We start from the raw sequence: 24,706 nt of genomic DNA, 5'->3' as shown, positions 1-24,706 counted from the left end.
CATGAAGAGATTTTCTTTGACGCAATCCTATAGTGTGTTCTGAAATCTTGTGAGCAGCTTCTTGCCTGTACGACAGTTTCCCTTTGAAGAGCTGTGCAGAATTATTTCTGCTAATGGTCCCTCTGTTTGAGAGATGGTTATTGAACATCAGGTAATGTTTTCTTGTTGGTCTTGCACAATACACAGTGGTTGTGTTGTTACTCGTGGTGAGAGTTTCAGAATGCAGTGAAACTAAAGAATGTCATTCAGGTTTATGTATTTAAGAGCGTATTACAGGCTTCATGTGGTTTCTGTTGCTTCCCTTGTTCTGTCTAGCTCCTCCTCTTGTTTGTTGCAGTGGATAAAGTTGATTGTTTAAAGTAATCCCTAATTTCTCTAAGGAAAGACTTTTTTACCATAGCTTAATTATAAATATACTTACTATAATAATTTAAATATTAAGTAGTACACACTTGTTAACAAAGAGAGCACTTTGCTGCAGAAACACTTACTCAGCGGGCTGTGGTTCCAGGTGCTCTAGTGCTAAACCAGCTTTTGACAGCAGCAGCCACTCCACAAGTCTGCAGGGAGGGTGTCTGAATTGTAATTCAGTCAACCAGGTCATGGTGGTTGAGAAGTTCCATTGCAGCTATGAAAATAGGGGTCTGAAAAGATGCTTCTGCCCCTGATGAAAACTGCCTTTGGAGAGGATGAGATCTTTCAGGGTAATGATCTTTCCAGTAATGGTGCTTTTCAGCAATCAGTTTGGGTTACGCCTACCAAAGCATGTTTAGATCCACTTTCTCCTAGTGAATCCCTCATCTCCTGTAACTTCTTGCATCCCTTTCTTCCTGCACTTCCCCTCGTTTTGGCTCAGAAGGGGAGCAGAAAAGGCAATCCCTGATGATGAGCTGCTGAGTGAGATGTGCTATGGCTGTTTCTCTCACTCACTTACGTGCACTGCTCTCCCATGGGTGGATTTGTTAGGCATGCGTTAGGGCAACCTTTTGCATCCCAGGCTCTCCAGGAGTACCTGCCAGAGGATGAACAGTAATTCTTCTGCTTGCTTTGCCATTTCAGTCCTCATCTAGTAAAAGTGGATGTTGTAACAATAACTGCAGTTGCCGAGCAATGGAGCTCAGTACAGCTAGGCTGATTAAATACCTAAACCGTTTTGTTAACCAGAATTACAACAGTGTGCATAGGCAGTGTCTAAAACTGTATATAGGATTGGAAATCCAGTGTCTTGGGCACTCTGTAAGTGTAACATGGAGAGTGTAGGCTGAAATGTCACCTTGAACTTAAAAGCCTCATGAGTAAACCGCTGATGGCACTTCTTGTAACAAGGTGCATATTTGGTTTTCATATATGCTTTTTCACTATTTTATGGTCAAGATCAATTAATTGCTGAGCAGAAGATCTGCATATATATGTTGAAGATCCTGTACTTGAGTTTGGAAGCTTTTCTTTATCTTCAGAGAAATGAAAGCCTTTTAGCTCTGGTAGCTCAGTGTGCCTAAAAGGGCTCTAGTTTTCCATGCTTAACCTATTTTATCTGGTTGCTTCTCACGTGTGTGCGTTAAGGGTGCTTTGTTTGTGGTGAGACTCACCTTGACTGACAGAGATGTTTTTGCCCCCAGTTACTGTGCTATGGTGCCTGAGACAATAAATACCCCGTGTGAATGCTGCTGTTCTGGTATAAAGGACACTTCCTTGGTTGGGCTGTGTTTATGATAGTAAAAGCAAGTCAGAAACATCCAATTGGCCAGAAAAGTGAGTTCACATAAGAATTCCTACTGATATAGCTCCTCTGGTTTATATTTGCCTTAAATGGTGTGCTGGTGCAACTGTTTTAGGTTGATAAGACCTGAACTACCAGTCACCTTGTCTCTGGTGCCAACCCACGTGTTTTACCTTGTATCGGAGAGGAAGGTTCTTTATTTCAATCCAGTTAGCTCATGACTGGAAAGCCCCACAGCACCTGCATATATGTAATTTAATACCTTTAAAGCTGTTTTTGGGGATTGCAAGTTGGTCATATTTTAACTGCCTTGAGAAAGCAGGTTACAGCACGACTGATGTGATTTTAAGCTGCGTGGCTGCCATGTGAAGGGAGGGGTGTAAGGGCTCCCTGTTCTGTGAAGTGAACTTTGATAGTGCTTTTTCTTCTGTGGAGTTGTATTCATTTGCTTTTACACTGTTTTAAATCTCCATTCAGGTGGAAATACGGGATTAATGGAAGTTTCAGTTCAGTTTGTTAAAACAGAAGCATTCTTACGGAAGGATGTAGGATTTCAGTGTGTGACTGCATAAGGTGGTTAGCACACAGGGGTTTGGCCATGTGCTGCATGTTGCTAAGAGTAATTGCATCAGACGTGTTTTTTCTGTGGATCAAAGTATAGCTTTGTGATGACTCTGTTAAATCCTTCTGCTGGGCATTAGGGATGCAATTATGATGCTGTTTTATCAATTTGCTTCTAATGCAGCCTCAATGATCTGGTCTGCTTGGCCAGTCATTGTTCAAAAATTAGGAAAAAAACAAGGAAAAACTTCCCAAAACTTGCCAGAAGTATTTCCTGGATTACTGCAGGGTGGCAACTCATCAGGCAGCTAAAAGCATAGTAAAGTCTCCCTAAATGTGAGTTGCCAAGGCCAGCCACATGATGGATTTTCATTCTGGAAGAATTGGCTGCTTATCCCGGCTACCTAAGTGTATATCCCATAGGTTCCTGTCAGCCAGTTGCTGAGTCACTTGGATGTGCAGACAACTGTGTGAAAAATAAATAAATAAAAGCATGCACACAACTGTTGTTTTTAAAGGTGGAGAAGAACAGTCCCCAGGAGAGACAATTTCTGTTAAGCTCTATTGTCATCACAGATTGTGAAACATAAATTCAGTGTTATAAACAGCTTGTAATTTCAGTCTTCCATTTTTGCTTTAGCAGGCATTAGACTGAAGCTACTGGCATAGGCTTTAAACATTATTATTACAGTTAAAAACCTGTTTTACTCTTGTACTTATTGATCATAACACGCCACCTACTCGCTTCCATGTCATGTATTCTGTATGGAATGGCATGCTCTTTATTTTGTGGTGCTGTCAGACAAGTGATAATGCAGGGTAAGAAAGAGTCTGCCTTCCTGTGAGGTTGGAGCTTGTCTTCAGTGGGTTAGGCATTACCTGCTTTCTTCTGCCGGAGTTTTTTGTGTTTGACTTGGACAGTTTTCTCAAGCTGGCAAACCTAACCCCAGTGTGACTCCGAAGTGTTGCACTGTAGCTAATGGAATTCTGCTGGTGTTGCCTTCAGCTGCTGCATCCGACAGATTCACTTTCCTTGCAAATACACAAGAGCATCTTGCCAGAGGTCTGCGTGTTCAGCTGTAATGTTCCAACAATGGCTTTCCATGTTTGATTTATCTATTAATGGGCATTAATGGGTGAGGAATTTGCTGTAGATTTATCCTTTCCGTTAGCTCTTTGTCGTCTTCGTTTGAGAGGCAGAGAATCTTGCAGGCGTTGTCCATAACCTGGGCGCTGCAGATCACTCTAGTGTGGCTTTTGCTTGGTTTGGCAGTCTTGGTTTTGGGGTGATCATGCAAGCTCAGCCACTTGGATGTTATCTCTACAATACTTTCCTCCATTTCTGCCCTGTATACCCATGAGGATGAACAGAATCCATGCCAACTGAGCCACTCGCTCATGCTTTGCTATTTCAGTAGTAGGAGGTATCAGATGTGGCTTCAGAAGAGCCCCTGAGGGATGTGCTGGGTCAGTGCAGTCTTGGTGAGAGAGGATTCATTTGGGGATGACTTTGTCATGAGGATGTTTTCACGTGAGCTAGGCTAAATGTAGACCCGGTTGCTCTGGTGAGCTGTGTTAGAGAAGGCATCAATCAATATTATTAAAGGGATTCAGTTCATTTTGTTGGCTCCATTTTTTGCTAAGCTGCTGTTCCTGTTGACATTCAAAGTAAAATGTTGGCAGAGAGAAAGCAAATGAGATGAGGGACAGAAACGTGATTTATTCTGTAACTTTTTTTCTGTGTAAACTTATGGGGAAGTTGGAGGAAGTTCGTGGAAAGCAGCAGTGCCAGGGATATCTTTAGCCAATGACAGCTGAAATTGCAAGAGCAGAAAGGCAGAGGCAGTTTGGAGTTTGTGATGTGGATTGTAGCCCTTCTGTGTGTTATTTTTGTGAATGTTTTGTTCTGGTCAGCTTGGTAACACACTGGCCCTTGGACTTGGAATATATAGTTAGAGTGGTTAAAAGAGAAAATTGAAGTAGGATGTGTGTATTTTCCTAAGGGCAGTGGGAGACGACGAGAACATGTGTGCGGAAGGGGAAACCAGTTGGTTTTTAAGGGATTTATGCCAAATTTGATTGGTCTCTTGTGGCACCGCTTTTTCCTTCCAAATCTGGGAGAGGAGGGTTCTGTGAAAGGTTGTTAGGAAGGATGAGTGACACCAGGTAAATTAATGATAATAGACTATATTTCTCAGCAATGACAAGCTGTACTGAAATATAATCTCCAGTCCCTGAAGTGTTTAGAGGCTCATAGTGGTCTGGCTTTGTCCTCCAAAGCTTAGCTTTTAATTAAATGAAGAAAAAACCCCAAGCCCTCTTCCTGGGCCTTAGATGTGTAAACAAGAATGTTCTCAAGACTTGCATTCAAATGGAAACAGTTGTTTTTTGTTTGGGTTTGAGTATTCCCTTTCATGTTTTGCAAGCCAAAGATGGCAGTTGTGCTAGTGCTAGAAATACAGAAGTTGAAATGCAATTATGGACTTGTTTAGGAAAAGCTAAAATGGTGGTTGTTTTCTGGGTTCTGGGGTGGGTGCCTTTTTTCCGTGTATCCCCATGTAGAGAGATGTATCTGCATGGAATCGTGGTAAATGTAAAGCATTTCATGCAGCATATTTGATGAAAAGGAAAAGTTCAGTGGTTAGGGAGACAGCTCGCGTAGATTTAGTTCCCTCCTTGTTACTGGTTCTGACATCCCAAGAGGTAACACAGAAGCCTGCTTCCCTGCGAAGAGATCTAGTGATTGATGTGACACATGCAGGATAGGTGAGCTTAGAGAGTACAGAAATTTTGTGGGAGGTTGTGTAAGTACATTAAAGACACTAAAATATATATTTCATTCATAGTGTCACTACGAAGGCAAAACCAAGAGCTCAGTGGGTGGTGGAATCCTGTGTTAATGTAAAGTGTCATAAGCAATCTCTCCAACCACTGATTTCTGTGAACTCCACATTTAATTTCTTCTTTGCATAGTATGCAATTAAAGAATCCTTAGACTTCTGTAGTAATTCTTTCCCCTGTGTCTGCAGATGGTGCAGCTACGCTGAAACTTCATGGGCTCGCAGGGAAATCGTGGTTGCCGATCGGTTCCTTCTCAGTCTTTCTGCAGGAACAAACTAGGCTGAAGACCAGGCCATGGACTGCAGTCTGTGTCCAGTGAAGACTGAATAACAGCACTCCCTTATTTTTCTTCTTCAGGGCTATATGGCAGCCCTGATGTTTTTCTGAAAACTAGCATAATGCTTATCAGTGAGAATGAAGAGAGAGGTTAAGGTCAAGTTTTACTCTTCCCTGTTTGAAAACACTACACTCATAGAGATTATAGTCTGTTCCCTCTCTTACCAGTGATGTGTCCTGCTCTTCTGAGCAGTTACATACAAAAGAGGCACCTTTTAAATCAGCTGATAGGCTTTATCATACTTTCAGTTCCTTTTCGCTAACCTGATTCTAACTGGTTTCTCAGGTAACATAGTGATCAGGATGCTGTCATCAGGCACAGTTGGTCTTTAACTTTCAAGTGTCTGCAAGGGATTTTTCTGAGCAGTTGGGTTTTTTCCAACATGCCATACAACCCCTCTATTGAGTTGATCCTGTATATAGTAAACATGTCCATATGCAGGCCGTTGTATTTAAATCCACCCAGTGCAATAAACGTGTTCCTTGTTGGTGCGAGAGAGGGGTGGTAACTCTGGAGATGCTTGCCTGAAAGAGGATGCAGCATGCTGGGATCTGGGATGATGGCTGCTGGACCACAGCCACATTCAGTAGCTGCTTTGGACCCTTTTTTTATAAGGACCTGCCATAGATTAAAACTAAAAAACACATGATGAAAAGGAAGTGGCTCTGTTGGGAATAAATAACAACACTGTTCAGAAGATGTGCTGATCTCCCAAAAAGGCCCACAGCACTGAGCTGATATTACTGAAGGATGACGTGGTCAAGCCTCCTTCATTAGAGAGAGAGCGAGGTTACTGTTTCAGTAACATCAGCTCTTTGCTGACCAGAGAGCAGCAGTAGCTGTCTGGAAAGCGACGTGCTCGTTGAAGGAGCGTGCTCAGAAAAAGCCATTATTGGCAAAGTGAGGTATTTCTTGTGGTGGTGGTGGTGTGAGCAAGCTGCTCTCTGAAAGTAGAGCTAGCCACAGTTGTTTTGTGTGTTAAGCTTTGTAGTTCCTTCTTTGTGTAGGAAATCATCCAGTGCTGCTGGTAACACACTGTACTTGTTACCACTGTACAGAGTTTCAGGGTAGAGGAGAAGTTCAGCAACCTCATGCCCTCCCTTAAAGAAGCCTTTCGAACCTTGTGGATCACAGGCTGTCCTCAGGATGGGTGTTGTAACCCCTGGGCAGCAAAGCAGCACAGGATTAGAACAATTGCTGTGCTCTGTGTCTCAGTGACTGAGAGTTGCCTTGGTGCTGCTTTGTCTGAGATGTGTTGGTGTTGAGAAAGGTGGGGAGTGATGGTTGCTCCATCTTTAACTCCTGGCTAGTTAAGAAGAGAGAGGCCAGGCTGTTCAGTGTAGTACAACTGTTCAACATTACCCAAAGAAATAAAGGACCCTAGGCAGGGCTTAAGCTGTGAGGGTGTGTATTTTCTTCAAGAAAACCCTAAACAGTTGTATTTCGATAGAGCTTCTAAATGGAGTAACTGGGAGGAACGCAACATTGGGAAGCAAGAACTACAGCAAGATGAAATGGTTTCCTGTAGGAAATGGATCCTTCTCTTCACAGTGGATGTGTGAACTGTCAGTCCTGCCCTGTAACACCTCAGTATTGATAATGCATTAAGTGCTATGACTATATGTACAGTTGTGACATACTGTATGTACAGTTGTGACATACTGTAGCAAGCAGATGTATGGTAAAGTGAATGTTGAGCAGCAGGCTTTCTGTAGCATCCCATTTTGCAAAAAGAATGGTTCTCTTGAAATAAGTGAAGGGCAACAGGCAAGTCCTTTTAGGAGCAGCTAGTGACCTGAAATAACTAATAAGTATATAAAAAGAATAAAGACCTGCTGCATGGAGTAAATGATTATATGATGATAGGTGAGGCTCAAACAGCAGGTATTTATCAAGGTAGCAAAGTTCTTTTCTATGTCAGAATGGTTTTTAGGATCAAAATGAGCATTAGCAAATCATAGTTAAGGTTGAGATGAAACTGCTGGATCACTGTACTCTGAGCTCTGTCACACAGCACGTGGCTTTGGTCTGCCCAGTCTGTGTGTACTCAATAGTGTCAGCTTGCTATCTGTGTGCTGTGCAGCGTGTGTGTTTGTTCACAGCCTCTGCTCTGCTCCTTGGTGCCCCAGCCTGGAGCAGCTTTCAAGAAGGAGACTTGCCAGGAGATGCTGCCAGATCAAGGAGCAGGCTGCAGGTCGCATGAGTTACTCTCCAGCGTGTGAACCTGTTACATGCAATCATTTTTCCTCGTAGTTCATTGACCCCGTCTTAGTTACACGATCAGGCTTGGATCTGTTCTCTGAGTAGGAATGAGCTGCAGCTCCTCAGGCTGTGTGTGGAGTGGGCTTTTATGTTATCTTTGGAAATTTGCTTGCCCCCGGGATGATCCCAGAAAATAAAGAGCACAGGTAGGTTACTACTTAAGGCAGTAGGTGAAGCTCAGTACTTTTGGACTAAAGCTCTGCTTCCAGGAAGGCGTTCGTGGTCGTCTGGGTAAAGAATGCATTGCTTCTCTTTGGTATTTTGCTGTATTGGAGAGTTAAGTTTTAAACAAATAGTGTATTTCTGTAAAGAACTGATTTCTGACTCAGAACTAGGTGCTTAGTGTAGGGTAAGTCTGAGAAATGATAGGCAGTTTAAGGAAAAGCTTGGAAGTCTATAAGTAGCTGAATGAACACAGCATCAATCTGACTATTGGTAATTATCGTGTATATTTATAATCTATTCTAGACTATTGGGGCAGGGTAGCAAACAGATGTTGCATTTTTTTCCTGTTAGTGAGCAGAATAAATACGTAATTTGGAATTGGGAATTGAAACAGAGGTATGTTATACTGGTCATGGTAAAAAAGCGCTGTCGGCTGGAATATCAAAACTGTTAAATGGAATAGAAGTGCTCCAGAGAGCATTTTATGTGCACATTGTTGTGTCTGACAGACCAGTTTATAGAGTACTCTTTCTCTAAAATGGGATCCAAAGAAAACACGGCACAGCCAAACAGCCAAATGGAAAGTGTAGTTGACTTTGAGCACTGATTAATTTGTTTTTCTCATAATCCTCTTCAAGGCAGTGAGAAAAACGTGAGAAAAAGCTGAGGCATTGTGTGGTGTGATTAACTTCTGTGAACAATGTCAACTTTACAGAAATCCCTTCAAATAAATACAGCAAACCAGAACATGTGCCTTAACTGGACCTTTTTTCCCCAGTATGGACCAACGTGACCCATTTCACATTTGGGTCTCTGCACTTCTCATTATATGCATGAAGTTCTGCAAAATGTAACTCAGTAAATGAACTAGGAAGTTCTTAAATCACCAGTGTCAACAGCATGTTCATCTGTAATCCATTTCTAACTTAGAGCCCACTGGACTTTATCCTTTTCCATATTAAGGGGATGATGTTTCATAACTGAGGGAAGCGAGTGCATACTTTTGCCATAAAGTTCCAAAAATCTCATAGATTTATAAAAGCATTAAATATCTAAAATTAAGTAACTTTCAAGCTGAAAGAAACATGCAGCTAAAAGCAGGATGACTTTTAAAGCCCAGCCTCAGAATAGCTGCATGAACAGATATATAATGCTTTAGTTAACGGTTGCTGCCATTTCTCTTACAAATTGTTCTTTAGGGTATTGTAACTCAGCTGTTTTTAAACCCATCACTCTGGATCTTTGCCTACAAAATGTCAGCACAAGTGCAAATTTTATTTCTTTAACAAAATAAAGGGCTTGGAGCAGTTGGGCTTCCTAAAATTTCATGGCAGGAAAATAAATTGTGTTACTTTGCTTTGCCATCCCAGGAACCACGGTACTGTTCACCTAGTCATGCCAGCAGGTAGAGAGAGAAACCAGAACAGTTCAATTGGAAGAACATTGTGTGTTCTGACTTGTGCTTTTTAAACAAGAGAAGCCCAATGTTGGAGTATAAATATACTCATGTGATTGTTGGGCTGTGCTTTGAGCAGAAGGCACTGGAGGGTGGATGCAGGGATGGTTGCTTTAGAAGAAAATCTTGGAAGTCAGAAGCAAGGCGTGGATACCAGCTCATTGAAGGAATTTAGTCTGGGTTGAGGTTGTCTTTCCCATAGGTTCAGGAGGGAAGCCCACATGTCTGCTGCTCACGACTCAGTACATATCATATCTACTATCCTGGAGTACTTTGACATTCCCGGTCTACCCTCTGGCTTCTAAAGCTGGGTAGTGCCAACCCAGTCACCCTTTTTTTTAATGTTTTCCTGAATTTAAAGCCTTGGGACATATTCCAGGCTGTTGCATGCAATTGTTCCGTAGTCAGTATACACTGAAACGGGGATTTCCTGTCTTGCTGGTGGTGATGGCCAAGTGTTCCTGTTGGTACATTAGTTCTGGTGTTTTATTTCGTTTGAAAGGTATAGGGAATGAATGTTCATGCATGTAGCTGGTTCTGGTGCAGCAGCTCACCTTTTAATAGCCTCTGCTTTAAGCTTGGCTCTTTATAGAAGGAAGATTAGGTAATAGTTTGTGTAGAAAACATCTGCTTCTTAACAAAGATCTCACCCTGTTGGTTTTTTTTTATAAGTTGTCCCTCTAACAAGAAAGTCTTTGGTCTTTAAAAGACTTTAAAGTCTTTAAATCCTTGTTGGGTATTAGAGTTGCTGTGGTTTTAGCATGCGAATGTTCTGGATCCTTTGTTTGCTTAAGTTATTAGTCGTAGATAAGTGTTGTGGGATAGAAAGACTGCTTTCTATTGTCAGTGCAATTGCTGTATCTCTGGACAATTTGTCTGGGTTAGAATTTGTAGTTTTTTGGCTCCAGTGTTTGTTTAGACCTTCTCCTTGTCTGAGGAGAAGATGTTGTTAAAATAATTAAGCCTAGCATGCATAAAAAGAGAACCTTTCCACAAAATTGAATGCTTGGGGCTTATTCAAGTTCTGTGTTGCTTAAATAAACTGGCATTTTACTCTCTTTGCTTACAAGCAACTTATCTATTCTAGGCAATCTTTTTCCATATTTTCCACAAAAGACCAACTCGGAGGGTTTCCAGAAACAGCAGCTCTCTATACTCTGTAGTTCTTTGTTTTACATCAAAGTGCATTTTATGTGTCTAATTATTACATTATTAGTACACTTCCAGCCTCTAACATTTTCATTGTTAAATTTATGTGTCTGATAGGGAAAGACCGAATATATAGAATTACTCGGGAATAGTCCTTTTGGTCATTGATTTCAAGAGAGTGCATTGAGTTCAGCTTGCTGTTTCCAAGGGGAATTCCTCACTGGGATGCTCTGTTCTTGTAAATAAGTTTATCCTATGTTTCTTAGAAACTCTTTTCATGTCTTGGTGCCAAAATTAGTGCAACTTGGTTTGCTGGAACATGTAAACAGGAATTTGGTGCATTAGCTACAAGTCCAAGTGCTTTCTTTTCTTCCCAGTCACAGTGCAGGCAGTGCTGACCACCTTTCCATGGATTTCATGTTATTGCTGACCTGTTGAGAGACTGGTATTCAAGAATTAGGGCCAGTTTGGCTTGTGACCATGGGGAGAAAGAGTCACTTGAGAGAAATAGTTCTCTGGAAGGTCTCTTTGATTTGCATGTATTTGAAGAGGGTTGGGTAATAAATTACAATGTAATGACCAGTGGATCACTATAATACCTGATTTATTTGAAGTCATGTGGCTCAACCCCTGGTCTGGTCACATGTCATGATGTGATTTGAAGGCAGAGTGTGGAAATGCATTTGGTTTGTTTGTATGTGCTTCAGTCTAATGCAGCTGTTTTTCAGCATCAGTAATAAACCCACATTTTTCTGTGCTACATCCTGTAGACAACTTGTGTGTTTGTGCTGGTCCTGGTAGTGTTCATAGTGATGGGTTAAATGAGATGTATGTTCAGTGTAGGTGTAAATCAAGTTGTCCTTTCCCATTTTAACATTGCAACCTAATTAAGAAGTTAAAGATCTTATGGCCATCAGAATATTCTACTTTCGTCCTGATTTAAAAAGGCTAAAAATGCCTTTATTTACTAACTTGCCTTTCTCTTTTTCCTTTTTCAGTTTGTGGGCCAAATGTTGACATTCGCAATGACATCCATGAGCTGAAACGCCTGGAGAACTGTACGGTGATCGAGGGTTTCCTTCAGATTCTGCTCATCTCGAAAGCAGAGGATTACCGCAACTTCCGCTTCCCAAAGCTCACTGTCATAACTGACTACTTGCTGCTGTTCCGTGTGGCAGGCTTGGAAAGCCTCAGTGATCTCTTCCCCAACCTCACAGTCATTCGTGGGAGGAACCTCTTCTACAACTATGCCTTGGTTATCTTTGAAATGACCAATCTTAAAGAGATTGGGCTTTACAACTTGAGGAACATAACCCGTGGGGCCATACGGATTGAGAAGAACTCTGACCTGTGTTACCTCTCCACGGTGGACTGGTCTCTCATCCTAGATGCAGTGTCCAATAACTACATCGTTGGGAATAAACCTCCAAAGGAATGTGGGGACTTGTGTCCAGGAACAATGGAAGAGAAGCCATTGTGCGAGAAGACATCTATTAACAATGAGTACAACTACCGCTGCTGGACCACCAACCACTGCCAGAAAAGTAAGATTTGAGTAGATAGTGTGTTTTTGTTACCTCTTTCTGAAGGCAAGGTTTAATTTTATGGTTTTATTCTAATTCTTTAGCAACTTAAACTTTTATTCTGGTCACGTGCAGTTCACGTGACAAGTTGTCCACTTACTGCACGTAGATTCCTTCCCAGCCAGTAAGGGATCATCTCACTTGATTTAAAGAAATCCAACAAACCAAAACCAACAACAAAAAAACCCAAGACCTCACAAAATTCGTGGGTTAGTTCCCCATGGAAAAGATGCAAAATGAGCATAGAACTAAAGCCATTGTAGCAAAGCTGGAACCAGTTTTACCTCCCTGGAGGACTTCGGCTGGAGGTGGCTGTTGAGCACCATCTCCTCCTCCTTGCTGAAGTCATGTGACATGTGTGCCCAAGTCATTCCCTTGTCAAAGCTGTTAGCTGGACTTAGTTTGTCTTGGTTCTTTGATTCCTTTGGCAGGCACCTTCAGAAATTGCTGTAATGGTAAACTCTGTTCATGAGAACTTGGTTTCTGAAATCAGATTTTACAGATAGTCTGTAGTGTCAACCAGTCAGTGGGTATCTTGCCTCTTGGGGAAATTATCCTTGCCTTTTTTATTCCTATGAGGCATGACAGGGGTTATGCCTTTCTGATAACAAGTATTAGCAAAACCAAAACCTGATCTCTCTTTTTAAAAATAGAGTAAACAAATTCAGAGTTTACTCAGATAACATGATTACATGACAGGCTTTGTGAGTTCATCCTGAAACTTCATGAAAGCTGAGCCTCGCAGTATCAGTAAGGCTTAATTACAAGCAGAGCTCACTGGGAGGAACGGTTCCTAAATTCCACATGCAGTCCTGACCAGAGCTGCTGTACTGAGAGTAAACGCCAGTGTGAGAGGCACCAGGGACAGGGCTATATTCAGATTACCTTCATTTGGGGTCACCACTTTCTAGTAAAGTGGCTCATCAGTTGCTTGTGAAGCCCTCATGTTCAGTTAGAACTGAAGTTAAAGTACCTTGTAAGGCAGAGTCAGTCAACACATGCCAAAAATATCTCTGGAAAAAAGACATTTGTAGGGCTGTGCTTTTATTAAGACTTCTTAAGGGAAATTCTGTTCTGTGATTCTATTCTATGAAATGCAGTTTGGTTTTAAACAAAGAAAACCCCTCAGCCTGTTACTGGGGAACTCTGTAACATGTCCAAGGTAAGGGACATGAGCTGTGTCTCTTTCTTACCATGTGCTGCTCTGAGTTGTTAGGTTTCTGCAGGCCGAAGTTATGTCATGAAGAGAGTGTAACTGTTTGTCTACAGAGAGTGATCTGGGTGATTCCTGTACAACCTCATGGCCTTCAGTGGTTTGCATGTAACTAGAGTGTATTTAGTGAGATACAACAGCTTGCTTGCTTCCTGTTGTTTGCTCTGGCTATTTGGAATAGACAAAAGTAACGTCCAAACTTGTTGACTTTTAGGGGAATGTTAAAATAATTTGGATCCCAAATGCACATGATGAGCTGTGTTTGAATAAAATGAGGTTATAGTTATACTGTGATGGCAGCACTTTATGGCAAAGGGGTAGACAATGGTTTTCTTCTCCTGTATGCTCTCATCTGACTTTTGTGGGAGATTGTGAAGAAAACAAGTATTGGAGAAAAGCCTTGAAAGGCTTGTTAAGAGCATTAGACTGTGCATCAACAGCGTAGGTTTAGAGTATCTTGAGATGCAGAGCATATAAAGAAATGAGCAAGCTCTAATCAATAGAAAGTGTGAGAGAGTTGAACCTGCTTAATCTGTTTGTCGTGATAAGCCACTTTCAGGAAGAAGGCTTTAAATTTGCCAGCCATTCATCTAGAAAGAAAACAACCCCAAAGTACTCCCATCCTGAAGAAAAACAAGGGAGGTATAAATGTGCAGTTGTTGAAAAGGAAGCTTTTTGTCTGTCCTGCGAGATTGCTTGGCCGCTTTGGCAGTGAACTCTTGATCTGGAGAGGATTCTTGCAGTACAGAATTACACAAGACATGAAAAAGAATAGAAGCAAAGACACTGAAGTTACTGAGTGTTTCAATCTGCGTTTGCCTGCCCATAGAGAGATGACACCTATGTTATTTTCCAGGGAATATTTTTCTAGTGTAGTATCTAATTTAACCCTGACATTCTCCCTGTGCGTCACAGTCATGTTAAGCTGAAAACGCTGTCTGTCACTCAGGGCTCCTTTATGCCTTTTTATTTTTCTTCTCTCTGGATCTGTGGAGGAGTGTATATTAAGTCTCTTTTGTCCTTGTTTAGGTTTTACGCTAAGAGATCTGAAATTGGTGGGTAAATGTTGTGTGGGAACACTCAGTACTTTAAAGTAGCCTGGCTTCTGTTTAGTTCTGCTGTTGAGTGGAAGTTGTTTTTTTTCCTTCATTCTCCTGCTCACAAACAAAGGAAGAACCCTGTGCTTCCTTCAGTATAACTTGTGCAGGAACAATGTTGAGGGTGGAGGGAGGAGAGAGGGAAGTATACGCTTAGAATAAGCCATTGACATTTCTATAGTAGAACAAACTACAAAGAAGCTGCAATTTTTACTTTTTTACTTATTTTTTAAGGCTCAGCCTAAAGTGTTATCAGCTGCTCTGCCAGTTTGGTTGCCCTGGTTTCTGTGTAGCATACATGCATTCCTTTACCTTGGGAGTGCCCCAGGCAGCAGCCTCACAAGCATGCTTCCTTTGGAGCTGCGGGGTGCTGTGTTGGGGTTGGTGTGCTATCATCTCTCTGGCTCGCACCTGCCTTCCTTTTGGCATATCAGATGCCAGCTGTACTTCACTTGGGATGCAGGTCCACACAGAAGGATCCCTCAAGATAAAAGGAGAGTACTGAAGTTGTTTACATCAGTGCTTCTGCTTTGGGGCACAGGTAGAGATGGGAAAGATAAAAACTGAGAGTCCAGACATACAAATAAGATCATGGCTTGCTTTTTCCTCCCCCTTTTTGTGGCAGTTGTGACTGCTGGAGATGTTTATGGAAGCTGCCTGCATCTTGCTAGTGATTGAAGTGAGAACCAGAAAAACTGTTCCTGCTGCGCTCCTGAAGGACTTGTCTCTGACACTCCTGCTTTGCCTGTCCATTGGTCTACTGGAAAGAAAACTTTGGTTGTTTTCTCTATTCCTTTTGCTGATGACTAAGTTCTGAGGTCTGCTGCTTTAGTCACTAGGCCTTTGTAAGTCTGCAGAAACCAAATGTAAATTACAGCCTTGAAAGCCTGCCTGGAAGTTCAGGATCCCTTGTCTGCCATAACCTTTGTGTTGTTTTGCGAACGAGTCCTACTAATGCTTCCTGAGATGCTTTTGCATTTGCTGGGGCCGTAAGAAATGAATTAGTTTATGTGGCAAAGCAATAGCCAAACTAGCAGTGGTCCATATATAACATACATGGTACAAGGGTGTTTTTTTCTTCATCTGAATTATTTGTTTGCTCTCCAACCACCCCCACTTACTTTGGAGGTGCTCTGTCAAGTGTTAGCTGAAACCCTTCCTTTCATACTTGGATAAGAGAGAGATTAGGGGTCTGGTTATGGGGAGGACAGACTGTCAATAACTGCTTTGAAGGGGTAATGGCTTTAACTGCAGCTTCTGTACAAGAACACAGTCTGGAAGTCTGGGTCTTCCCTTTGTGAGAGCAAATTCTGATGCTGCACGGAGGGGATGAAACAGGCTTCCCATAAAAACAGTGAATGTGTATCTGAATTGCGTGAGGGGCCTTTAAGATTAGATTTGTCACTGGCATAAAAACCAAGTAGGTTTAAATTGGCATTGTAGAGGGAACGTGGATTAGGGCCATAAGCACTAAGCACTTCTTTCAAAAGAGGCAAATTTGACGTGAAAAACAATAGCTCACATGGACCGCACTCCACAATACAACAGAAGATGACTTTCAGCTTCCGAATGTGTCAAACTGAAGACCACAGAAAAGGCATGTGAGGATTTGGAGGCTGATAAAGAAGCAGATGGCAGCTAAGCACAAAATGTATTTAATGAAAATGTATCCTTATTCCTTTTTGAATTGGTTTGACAGTGGCCTGAAAAGATATGGTGCATGTGTGGAATGAGGAACAGGAGGGAGAAAATGACAGTGAGTGGGAAGAATGGTCCATATGTACCTTCTACTAAAATGTTTAAACATATGGAGACAGTAACATGATGTATTCTCACAAATATTCGGAACTTGCTCCTGTTTGTTTACACGGAGCTCAAAAGATAATGCAGTTGAGTGGTATCGTTTGACATCACTTCATTGACTTGTGCAGTACTTCCCAGGGTAGCCATCTGGGAATGTGCTCCCTGTTGATTCAGCAGAGTAGTGGTGAAAACCATGTGCTGGGTACTTTTTTTTCCCCTTCTCTCCTCCTTTTTCTCCCCTTTCTGAGGAGTATTCACTCTATTCCCTTGTCCTTTAGAGATACTGAGCAGACAAGAAAAGAGCGAGAAAGAAGTAGGGAGCCAGAGGTGCCAAATCAAATTGCCCTTATTATGTCTGCATGCTTTTTTTCTGATTGCTTCTTCTTTTAAGGTTTTTTATGTATTTTTTTTAAACTCCAACAAACAGTAAAAAATGCATACATCAGAGGACACAGTGTTTTAAAAGTTACTGTCCTTTTAGCAAGCAGGTTTAATGTAGTACAAGGTTAAATGAAGCCTGTACGTGTAATGCCAACCCTACCTTTGTTGGGCTGAAAATACCAATACTGTATAAACCATTGAAAGGGACGGGCTGTTTGTCCGTTTGGTTGCTGTACAAACTCACCAGCAAATAAACACCAGCTGAAAGGAATACACAGAAGGGGGGGGGGGGGGGGACAATAAAACAAGGCACAGTTGGTGTCACCGAGTTAGGAAAACCTGGAGCATGTTAAGAACTGTTGTTGGCGTTTTCATTCTGAATGAAGTTTTTGCTTGAGCTTTGCTCCCCTCCTGAGTCTGCTCTTGAGCCAGAGGTTTCCCAGAATTTTTATTATGGCTGTGAGAGCATATTTAATGAGGAGGCTGGAATGGCCACAGAGCGGTTCAGGCCAATGTGCAGTTAATTACTGCAGCAGTGGTTGGTGTTCTGAGAAAAGGGCTAAAATTAAGCAAATGTATACTTGGCGTTTTGCTTTGTTGGCTTGCAGAATGCCATAACCTGGGAAGAATATCTTGAACCTTGCAGCTTGCACTAGTCACAGAGCACTGAGAGCTCATGCTGAATACTCAGCCTGGCTTCGTAGTTTCTCTTGGCACTGAGATTTGTAGTGTTTTTGAGAGGACTTTAGGTTCTGGAGTTGTGTTTTCCGGTACTGACAGACTTGATGCAGTTAACCAGGCCCATCAGTGACACTTTGCCATGGGTTAAAAACAAACATTGTAAAAATCCCTTTAAAAGTTTAGACCGTTCCCCCACATTTTGGAATAAAGGTTTTTTTGTCTTCTACTCGTGTGTACACAGTTTTCTCCTATCCTTACATAGCATCATGTTTTATACTTGCTGTATCTTTTCCAGTCCAGAGGTGTGTTTATGTTCACCAGGTCATATGTAGCCATATTCCAGTGGCCATCCATGCTATTGGATAAGTTTATTACATTTGGTATTGTTATGATAATGGTGAGGGGTAATTAATGTGTACCATTCACTGTGGAATGACAGATTAATGTTGCCATGGTTGCATTGGAAATTCAGTGCTTGTGAAGCGATAATCGGGAGGTTAAATGTATGTGCTCATGGATTCTGAGTAACACAAACTCTGTTTTGCATAGTGACCGTTCTGATTTAAGAAAAATGAGGCTTAGCAGTTCTAAACCTCACACCAAACTTGCCCAAAGGAGGAAGTGGAGGCAGAGTTTTTTGTGCTTTATGTAAATGCATCTTATAGTCACAGTTGAACAACAGCATGATTGAAACCTGGCTGGACAGAAGGTCTTTTCTGGATCCACACCATGCCTGTCTTTCATGGCTTCAGATGTTTGCCTTGTGAAACTTTGAAATCATGAGTAATGCTTTTTGCTACTTCAGTATGGATTTACTTGAATTGTCTCATGCCAAGCAACTGCTTCACTGTCAGAAAAAGAACTATAAAAATATAATTGGAGATCACTTGTAGGAAATAGCCATTCCCTGGTTTTATGGGTTGCATGTATGTTAATCCCTCAGTTTGATTTCTCTGATGCTCTGTGTTAAAGGGTGGAGAAGAAAACCAGCGCCAGTTCTTCTTACAAGATACAAAAGCATCACCAGATTGTCATGCATGGTGTGCTCTCTTTATATGTGTAGTGCTTGAGGAGTCCTGGTCTCCCCCCTCATTACAGGGAGGCTCATGGGAGAAGGGAATGGACTTGGTAGCCCAGGGGGCCTGAGGATGTGGAGCAGAGGGGGATAGGAAAACGATCATATTCAGTGAGGGTTTCTAAGATGTTGCTTATTTATTTCAGACTTAAAATCAAACCCTTTACAACCTCAGTGACAGCCTAAAGGTGCTTCCAGAGCCACTGCTGCACGTTAGGGATGTTTCAGGAATTTGATAATCTGGTGCTTGTTGGGGTTTGAAACAGTATGCTTTGGGTTGGTTTACACCACTTGTGCTGTTCTTAGTGAGTTACTTTCATTCTCAAGGAGACTGAGGATGATGCGTTGTTTAGAAAATCATTTTCTGGTTTACCTTCCTGTGCAGAAGTACCATGTTGAGTCTATAAACTTAAATATGCATCTAAATGTGAACCCAGTCTTTGATTAACCTACTTAACGTAGACTTCCAGGCCCCATTCATACGTATTAGCCAAATGTTTGTTAATAAATAGTTGTGTTGGCCAGTTAATTACGTGTAATATAATGTAATTTTATGATGAATTTGCAAAACAACTGGGAGCTGGGAATAGCTGGGAGTGTTATAGGGAAAATGTCAGGGAAATGTCAAGTGCAAAACCAGAAGGAAGCTGTGTTTTTGCTGGGTTCTTGCAAATGTCGCAGGGACAAGGCAGACCCAGGCTGGCTGGGTTCTCTGTGGCTCTTATCCATGCAAGGAGTCTGGCTTGGCTGGTTGTTGGCTTTCCTGGGCATTTCTGGTTTGATAGTTAATGCTCGCATGGATGTCCAGTGAGGGGCGAATTCAGCAGCGTTGCTTTTCGCTTGGTGGGGCCCTAAAAAGGTCTGGCCTCCACCCAGCTGTCCCTTTCCATGGAATGTGTGGAAATACATCTTTGGTGGTGCCTAACCTGCAGTTGAATTGGGTTGAAGGAGGCTTGGAGGTGGACGTGTGGGCAAGCTCACTGAACTTGCGAGCCTACTTGTCATAAGACGTAAAGGTAAAACTTGGGTTCATCCCTGGTGGGAATCACATCCTCTAAAACATCTGAATGGCAGGCACCATTTTCCTTGTTTTCCTTTCCCAAATGCACATGAATGTAGGAGTGAATGGTACTTCAGCATTTTCATAAACTGTTTCCATGTGGCAAACAAGTTTTTCAGTGTTCAGCACTGATGAAGAGCCTTTGTTTAGCCTTCCTTCCCACCAATAGTGCCATTTCCTTCTCTTGTTTATGGCTCTGGGAATTAACTTGTAATAAAAAGGTGCTCAGATAATAGTATGTTCATGCAGATTGAATTGCCTTTTTCTTCTGAGGTGAGCTCAGCCTGGTTCAGTTGTCCACTGTCTCTTCCTCCCCCTCCCTCACCCTCTTCAGTGTTCGCAATGGAATGTGCATGTGCTATCAGCAGAGCACTAAAAATGATATAGCAAGTAGTTTGCCCACCATAAGATGGGAAGGGGCGGAGGTGCCCAGAACCTGGGTTTCTAAAGCTAGAAACCATATGCCAGTCTCTCAGTTATTTTGTTGTGTACTGTTTCTTGCTGGGCAAAGTCAACTTGTAGTTACCTGCCCAAAACCTAGTTCCGTATGCCCTGGCTAATTATTAAATGCATTTGTATGGCCCATGACAAGGTAGGCGAGAGTGAATGCAGCTCGTGATGTGAGGATCCCTCCTGGAAAGGCTGGTGGTGTTTGGAATTTGGTTGCTGATTTGCATGTCGAGAGAGATTTGAGAGTCAACTCCAAGTTCTCATTGCTTGTTACAGCTCAGCGTATGCTCTTCAGTGGATCAGACTTGTAGTTTATACACCAGTGCGACCTCCCCGATGTGTTTTTTCCTTGTTGCAACATATTGGGTTTATAGGCGCTTAACTGTTCCCTTCTTAATAAACAGTCCTCTATAGCTGTTGAGACTCATCCCTTCCCAGCGCACTCGTCCTCCCTCCATGAATGCCTTCTCTAACTTTTTACTAGCGTAACTCAGCTGAGGGGTCTGTTTCTCCTACTTTGTTTTTCCCCCGGTTAACGTGTGAGGAATACATATGGATGATGAAAGGTTATAGTTTTGGGAAATGATGCCATTTAGGAAGCATGTTTGAAGTGTTGAGCGCGCGGAGAAAGTCTTTTATATCAATGCAGGCCTTGGAAGGAGGAGATGTTTTTCTATGTATAGAAACTTCCCGTATAGGATGGCAAGAGAAGGTTGCAGGGGGATTGCCTGTCTCTTTAAGTGGGTTTATAATTGGCTAGGAATTTTTGTCAGCTTAGTCACTGCAGCATTCAGCGGATGAGGGAAAAAAACCACAGGCCCCAACCGTTACGGGCCGTGGATAGGCTCTGTCATCCCAAAGGAATGCATGTGAACAAAACACTTTGTGCGGTGCAACCGTTGGCCTAAACAGTATTGCATTCTTAAAGCAGGCTCTGAGTCACATGGAGCAGATGGATTGTTTCACTAAAATGGAAGTTATGTATCACTGAGCACCCGGATCAAGCTTTTGAGTGTGGTTTGAATAGGTCACGATATGTGAGCGTGATGAAGGGGTGTAAAGGTAGGGGAAAAAAAAGCAAGCTCCTTGTTCTGTGGTTGGAACAGTTTCTGTAACATTAAAAGAGGAGGAAAGGCTTTTGCTGTGTTAATTACTAGGCTGGCACACCGGCCTGAAGGTTTCTTTCTAGACTTCAGACAAACATGGTCGCAGTTGTGCGGCGCTTTGTGTTCATGCTGCCCAAGCTAAACCAAAGAAACCCCCATTGGGAAGGGAGCGGGTGTGTAAGAAAAACACCAAACCAAGCCCCAAACCCATTTGCTTCTCTCACAATGAAACCAGCTGCTTGGCTCTTTTTGCCCCCATCCTGCCCAGCCTTTTGCCCTGAAATCTATCTGTTCTGTTCAGTACATTGATCAGTGAGAGAGTAGCTCTGTCACTGTGGGTGCCTTTCCCTGTGTTTTTGGCCTTATCTCTTCCCTTTAAGGGATGTGAGATGATCCGATAGGAGCATTGCCAGTCTCCAGCCCTCAAAGTGTGCAGAGGAGGAGCTGTGACTTCTGGCTACACAAACTCAGAGCTGTCAAGTGATTTTTTAGTTAATTTCTGCCTCCCCCCCCCCGTTTTGTGGGGAATCCTCTTTAAAGAGTGGTCTCAGATTCCAGGATTTAACAGGAAACCCAGCCTCCAGTTGGTGGATATTGACAACTGCTGTCACTTGGCAGGCTGTTGCTGTTCGGAGTAGAGCAAGTTTGGAGGTCTTAATCTGGTTATCGCCAGGGCAGGTGTTTCAGAATCAGTGCCTCCCCATGTAGTATTAACTGAATCTTAAATCATTGCAACACAAAGGGGAAACATTGACTGAATTCCTTTCCATCTCTGAGCTTTCCTTGTGAAGGCAGCACATGAATAGGAGCTCTGCTAGAGAAGATGGTTTACTTTCTAAGCTCTTGATGAAGGCTGTTTGGCAGAATGAGAATTGACTGGTCCACGTGAAGCACTACACGCAGCACCGAAATTGCAGTGAGTCACTGTCTGCTCTTGTCTTTTGTGATCTGAGAGTCTGGGATAAAACACTGCAGTGGGTGTTACAGATAAAACCCAGTATGCAAATCCTTAATTCAGAGATGAAACGTTCTTCCTCTTGTACTCGCTGCAGTTGTTTGTGTGCATCCATTTCTCTTCTGTAGAAGGGAAATTAAAATAATCAGTAATACCTTGTTCCAGACAGTGGACAGCGTGGTGGCAGGGAAAACAAAGACCTCTTCCACCAAACCAGCTGTAGGGAGGTTTCAAATTCAAGGGCTGGTTTAGGATCAAGTGGTTTACAGGAGAATGTAAGTACTTGGAGAATATCTTACAGATGGAAAAAATCATTCTTGCTAGGCATGAATTTATTTTCTTCCCATAAGGAAGCTTCGTCATACAGTTCGACTTGTCTGCATGTGGCAGATGATGTATTTAGGGGAAAAATGAAATACAGGTGAGAGAGAGTGAGAGGATGTTTTGGGGAATGCAGTGGATCAGTATGGCAGTGCCTGGTGAAAGGGGAAGGACACTGAGATATGTGGTGATTGCAGGTCCCTGCTGCTGGTTTCTTGTGACTTGAGAGCTGGGCTGCCTGGTTAAAAGGAACATTGTGAACTGGTATTGCTGTAGCATGGCACTGTTTCAGTCATACTAGGATCATTGTGCAGTACCTGTGGTGTGCTGTTAAGTCTCTGGATGCAGTGCCCATATGCTTCCAGATTAGATAAACTTAACATCATGCATGTAGTACCTGAACACTTCAAGCCGTGAAGTTTTCTTGCTTTTCTTGTCTACTCATTAAATATTTAGTGAGATGGTGGCTGGCCTGTGATGAGGGAGGAGGAGGAAATGTTACTGAACAACACAGGGCTTCCAGTCACCATAAATGGAGCAAAGCTCTGTGCAGATCCTCCAAGAGATGTACTGTGTTTACATTGAGCGTGCTTAATAAACACGATCAGCAGTAGGGTTCCTTCAATGAAACTGCAAAGCAAGAAGTAAAAACATTTGCTTTCCTGTATGAGCTGAGTGGGCTGCGTGATCTGACCTGCATGCGAGGGTGCTGTCTGGACAAAGAATGCCATGAGCAAGTGGACAGCTATTTTGCAATGTTACCCTACTCATTCTCCTAGTATCCCAGGAGACATCGGTATTGGTGCGAATAGCTCTGTGCCATGTCTGCTTAAACACAATACGTTAAAGCAGGAGTTGGGAAAAAACCCTCTAAAATGACAACATTCTTATCTCCAAATCTTGCTAATCAAGGCTGAAGGAAGAGTTTCCTTCTAGCTTGTGTTCCCAGCTACAGCAGCAAGTGCGGTAGTAACTTGCCTGCGTTCTCGCAAGCCCTGCTCCTGTCCTCCTTGTAAGACCTCTGCCTTTTCTGTCCTCCCCTTCCAATAAGCTCTTGAGAAACTGGAGCCTTCCCTTTGCCTGCATGGTCCTTATCACTGTTCCCACAGCAGCACAGAAATGATGTGCCTGTCTGTTCCATTCTGCTGCTGCTCGGTGAACTAATGAGCAGAGGCACTGCAGCTGCCAGGAGGAATTCCTTTCCAGCAGTTTTGCGAGGGAAGTCAGCAGGATTAGGGCCTGGTTAAAACTTGATGTTTCAGCAGATCTGCTATGCAAACCATTTGGGTGAGGGAGAGAGCAACCAGAGTGGCAACCAACTTTGCTTGAGGCAGAAACAAACTGTGGGAACAAGGAAGAGACTGTCTTGTTCTTTAGAAACCAGAGTAGTGCTCAGAGCGCTTTGCTGTGCTACATACATACATACACATACTTTTTCTTCTCTGTGACAACACCCCAAGTTACTGTCTACCCTGGCTTGGAGGAAACAATTATTCCAAATGCCTTTCTTAACAGCCTTTTGAGCTGCTCTGATGTTTTGCTGTTTTGGATGTGCCTGCTCGTGCCAGATCGTGCACTGATCTCGCTGTTCTGGAGCACCTAGTTAGTTATCTCTGCAGGCAGGGAGCATCGGGCACCTCCCAGGTATTTAAAAATAGAAATAAACATTTCAGACCGGCTCTTCCTTCCTTGATTAAATTTATAGGTTTTGTGTTGGGCTTGGTTTGGTTTGTGTGGGTGAGTGGGTGTGTCTTGTGGATGAAAAAGTAATTGCAGGAGAGCTGGAGTCAAAGGAATATGTTTCTGCAGTAGTTTGGAAGCTGTTTGGTCATTTTACTTTCGGGAGGCACTTTACATGAAGGTTCTGCTTTCTGTGCTTTTAAGATGTTGTTTTTGTTCCCAGTGCCTGTCTAGTGAAGTGCAGCTGCTGTGGGAGGCTGCAGTCATTGGGCCATCGCTATGAAGCCTTTCAAGGTCTCTCTCCAGAGATTTCAGCTGTATTACCTGGAGGAGTGGGTGCTACAGGTAGATGTTGTCATGGTACTGTTGGAAGGACAGCCTGCAAACAGTAGCTTTCTAGGATATAACTGAAGTGTAGTGTTGCAGTAACCAGTAGAGGAAGAAACTACAGATGCGATTGTACAATGTGTTCTTGAGGCCAATTAGGTGAAGCGGGTGCTAAACTCTTGTTTGATTTTCTCGTTAAGTGCTTTGTTGTGCTCCTGAATTTTTCCCATTCTTGTGAAGCAGGTCAGGTTTTACCTACCTACCTGCTGCAGCAGTGAACACTTTAGACTTCCATGTAATATGTGTAAAATAAGATTAGCAGAAATAACAAAAACAGTGTTTGTGCTGCTGCAGATGTGAGAGCTAATGGGGCACCCAGAGGCGAGTGATGAACCAGTTCGACAGGGACCAGGCACTCTGGTTTAGCAAGCCGCTCTATTCCCAGTGCAAGTGATGGATGCAAGTTAGACAGTGATTGCAAAC

General features: G+C 42.7%; 1 protein-coding gene across 4 annotated transcripts in view; it reads left to right on the top strand.

The window, feature by feature from the left end:
• The window catches only part of IGF1R (insulin like growth factor 1 receptor), a 179,217-nt gene that overhangs the window by 18,809 nt on the left and 135,702 nt on the right, over nucleotides 1-24,706 (top strand). For all 4 annotated transcript variants that reach the window (XM_062631629.1, XM_062631637.1, XM_062631623.1 and 1 more), the window contains exon 2: nucleotides 11,490-12,035. In XM_062631629.1, coding sequence (XP_062487613.1) covers nucleotides 11,490-12,035 — 546 coding nt within the window. The remainder of the gene's footprint in view (nucleotides 1-11,489; nucleotides 12,036-24,706) is intronic.

Source organism: Pezoporus occidentalis, unplaced genomic scaffold (assembly GCF_034315485.1).
Source record: "Pezoporus occidentalis ecotype Australia unplaced genomic scaffold, CSIRO_AGI_Poc_V1 ctg11, whole genome shotgun sequence".
Taxonomy (NCBI): Eukaryota; Metazoa; Chordata; class Aves; order Psittaciformes; family Psittacidae; genus Pezoporus; species Pezoporus occidentalis.
This window is presented reverse-complemented; position numbering and strand designations above follow the sequence as displayed.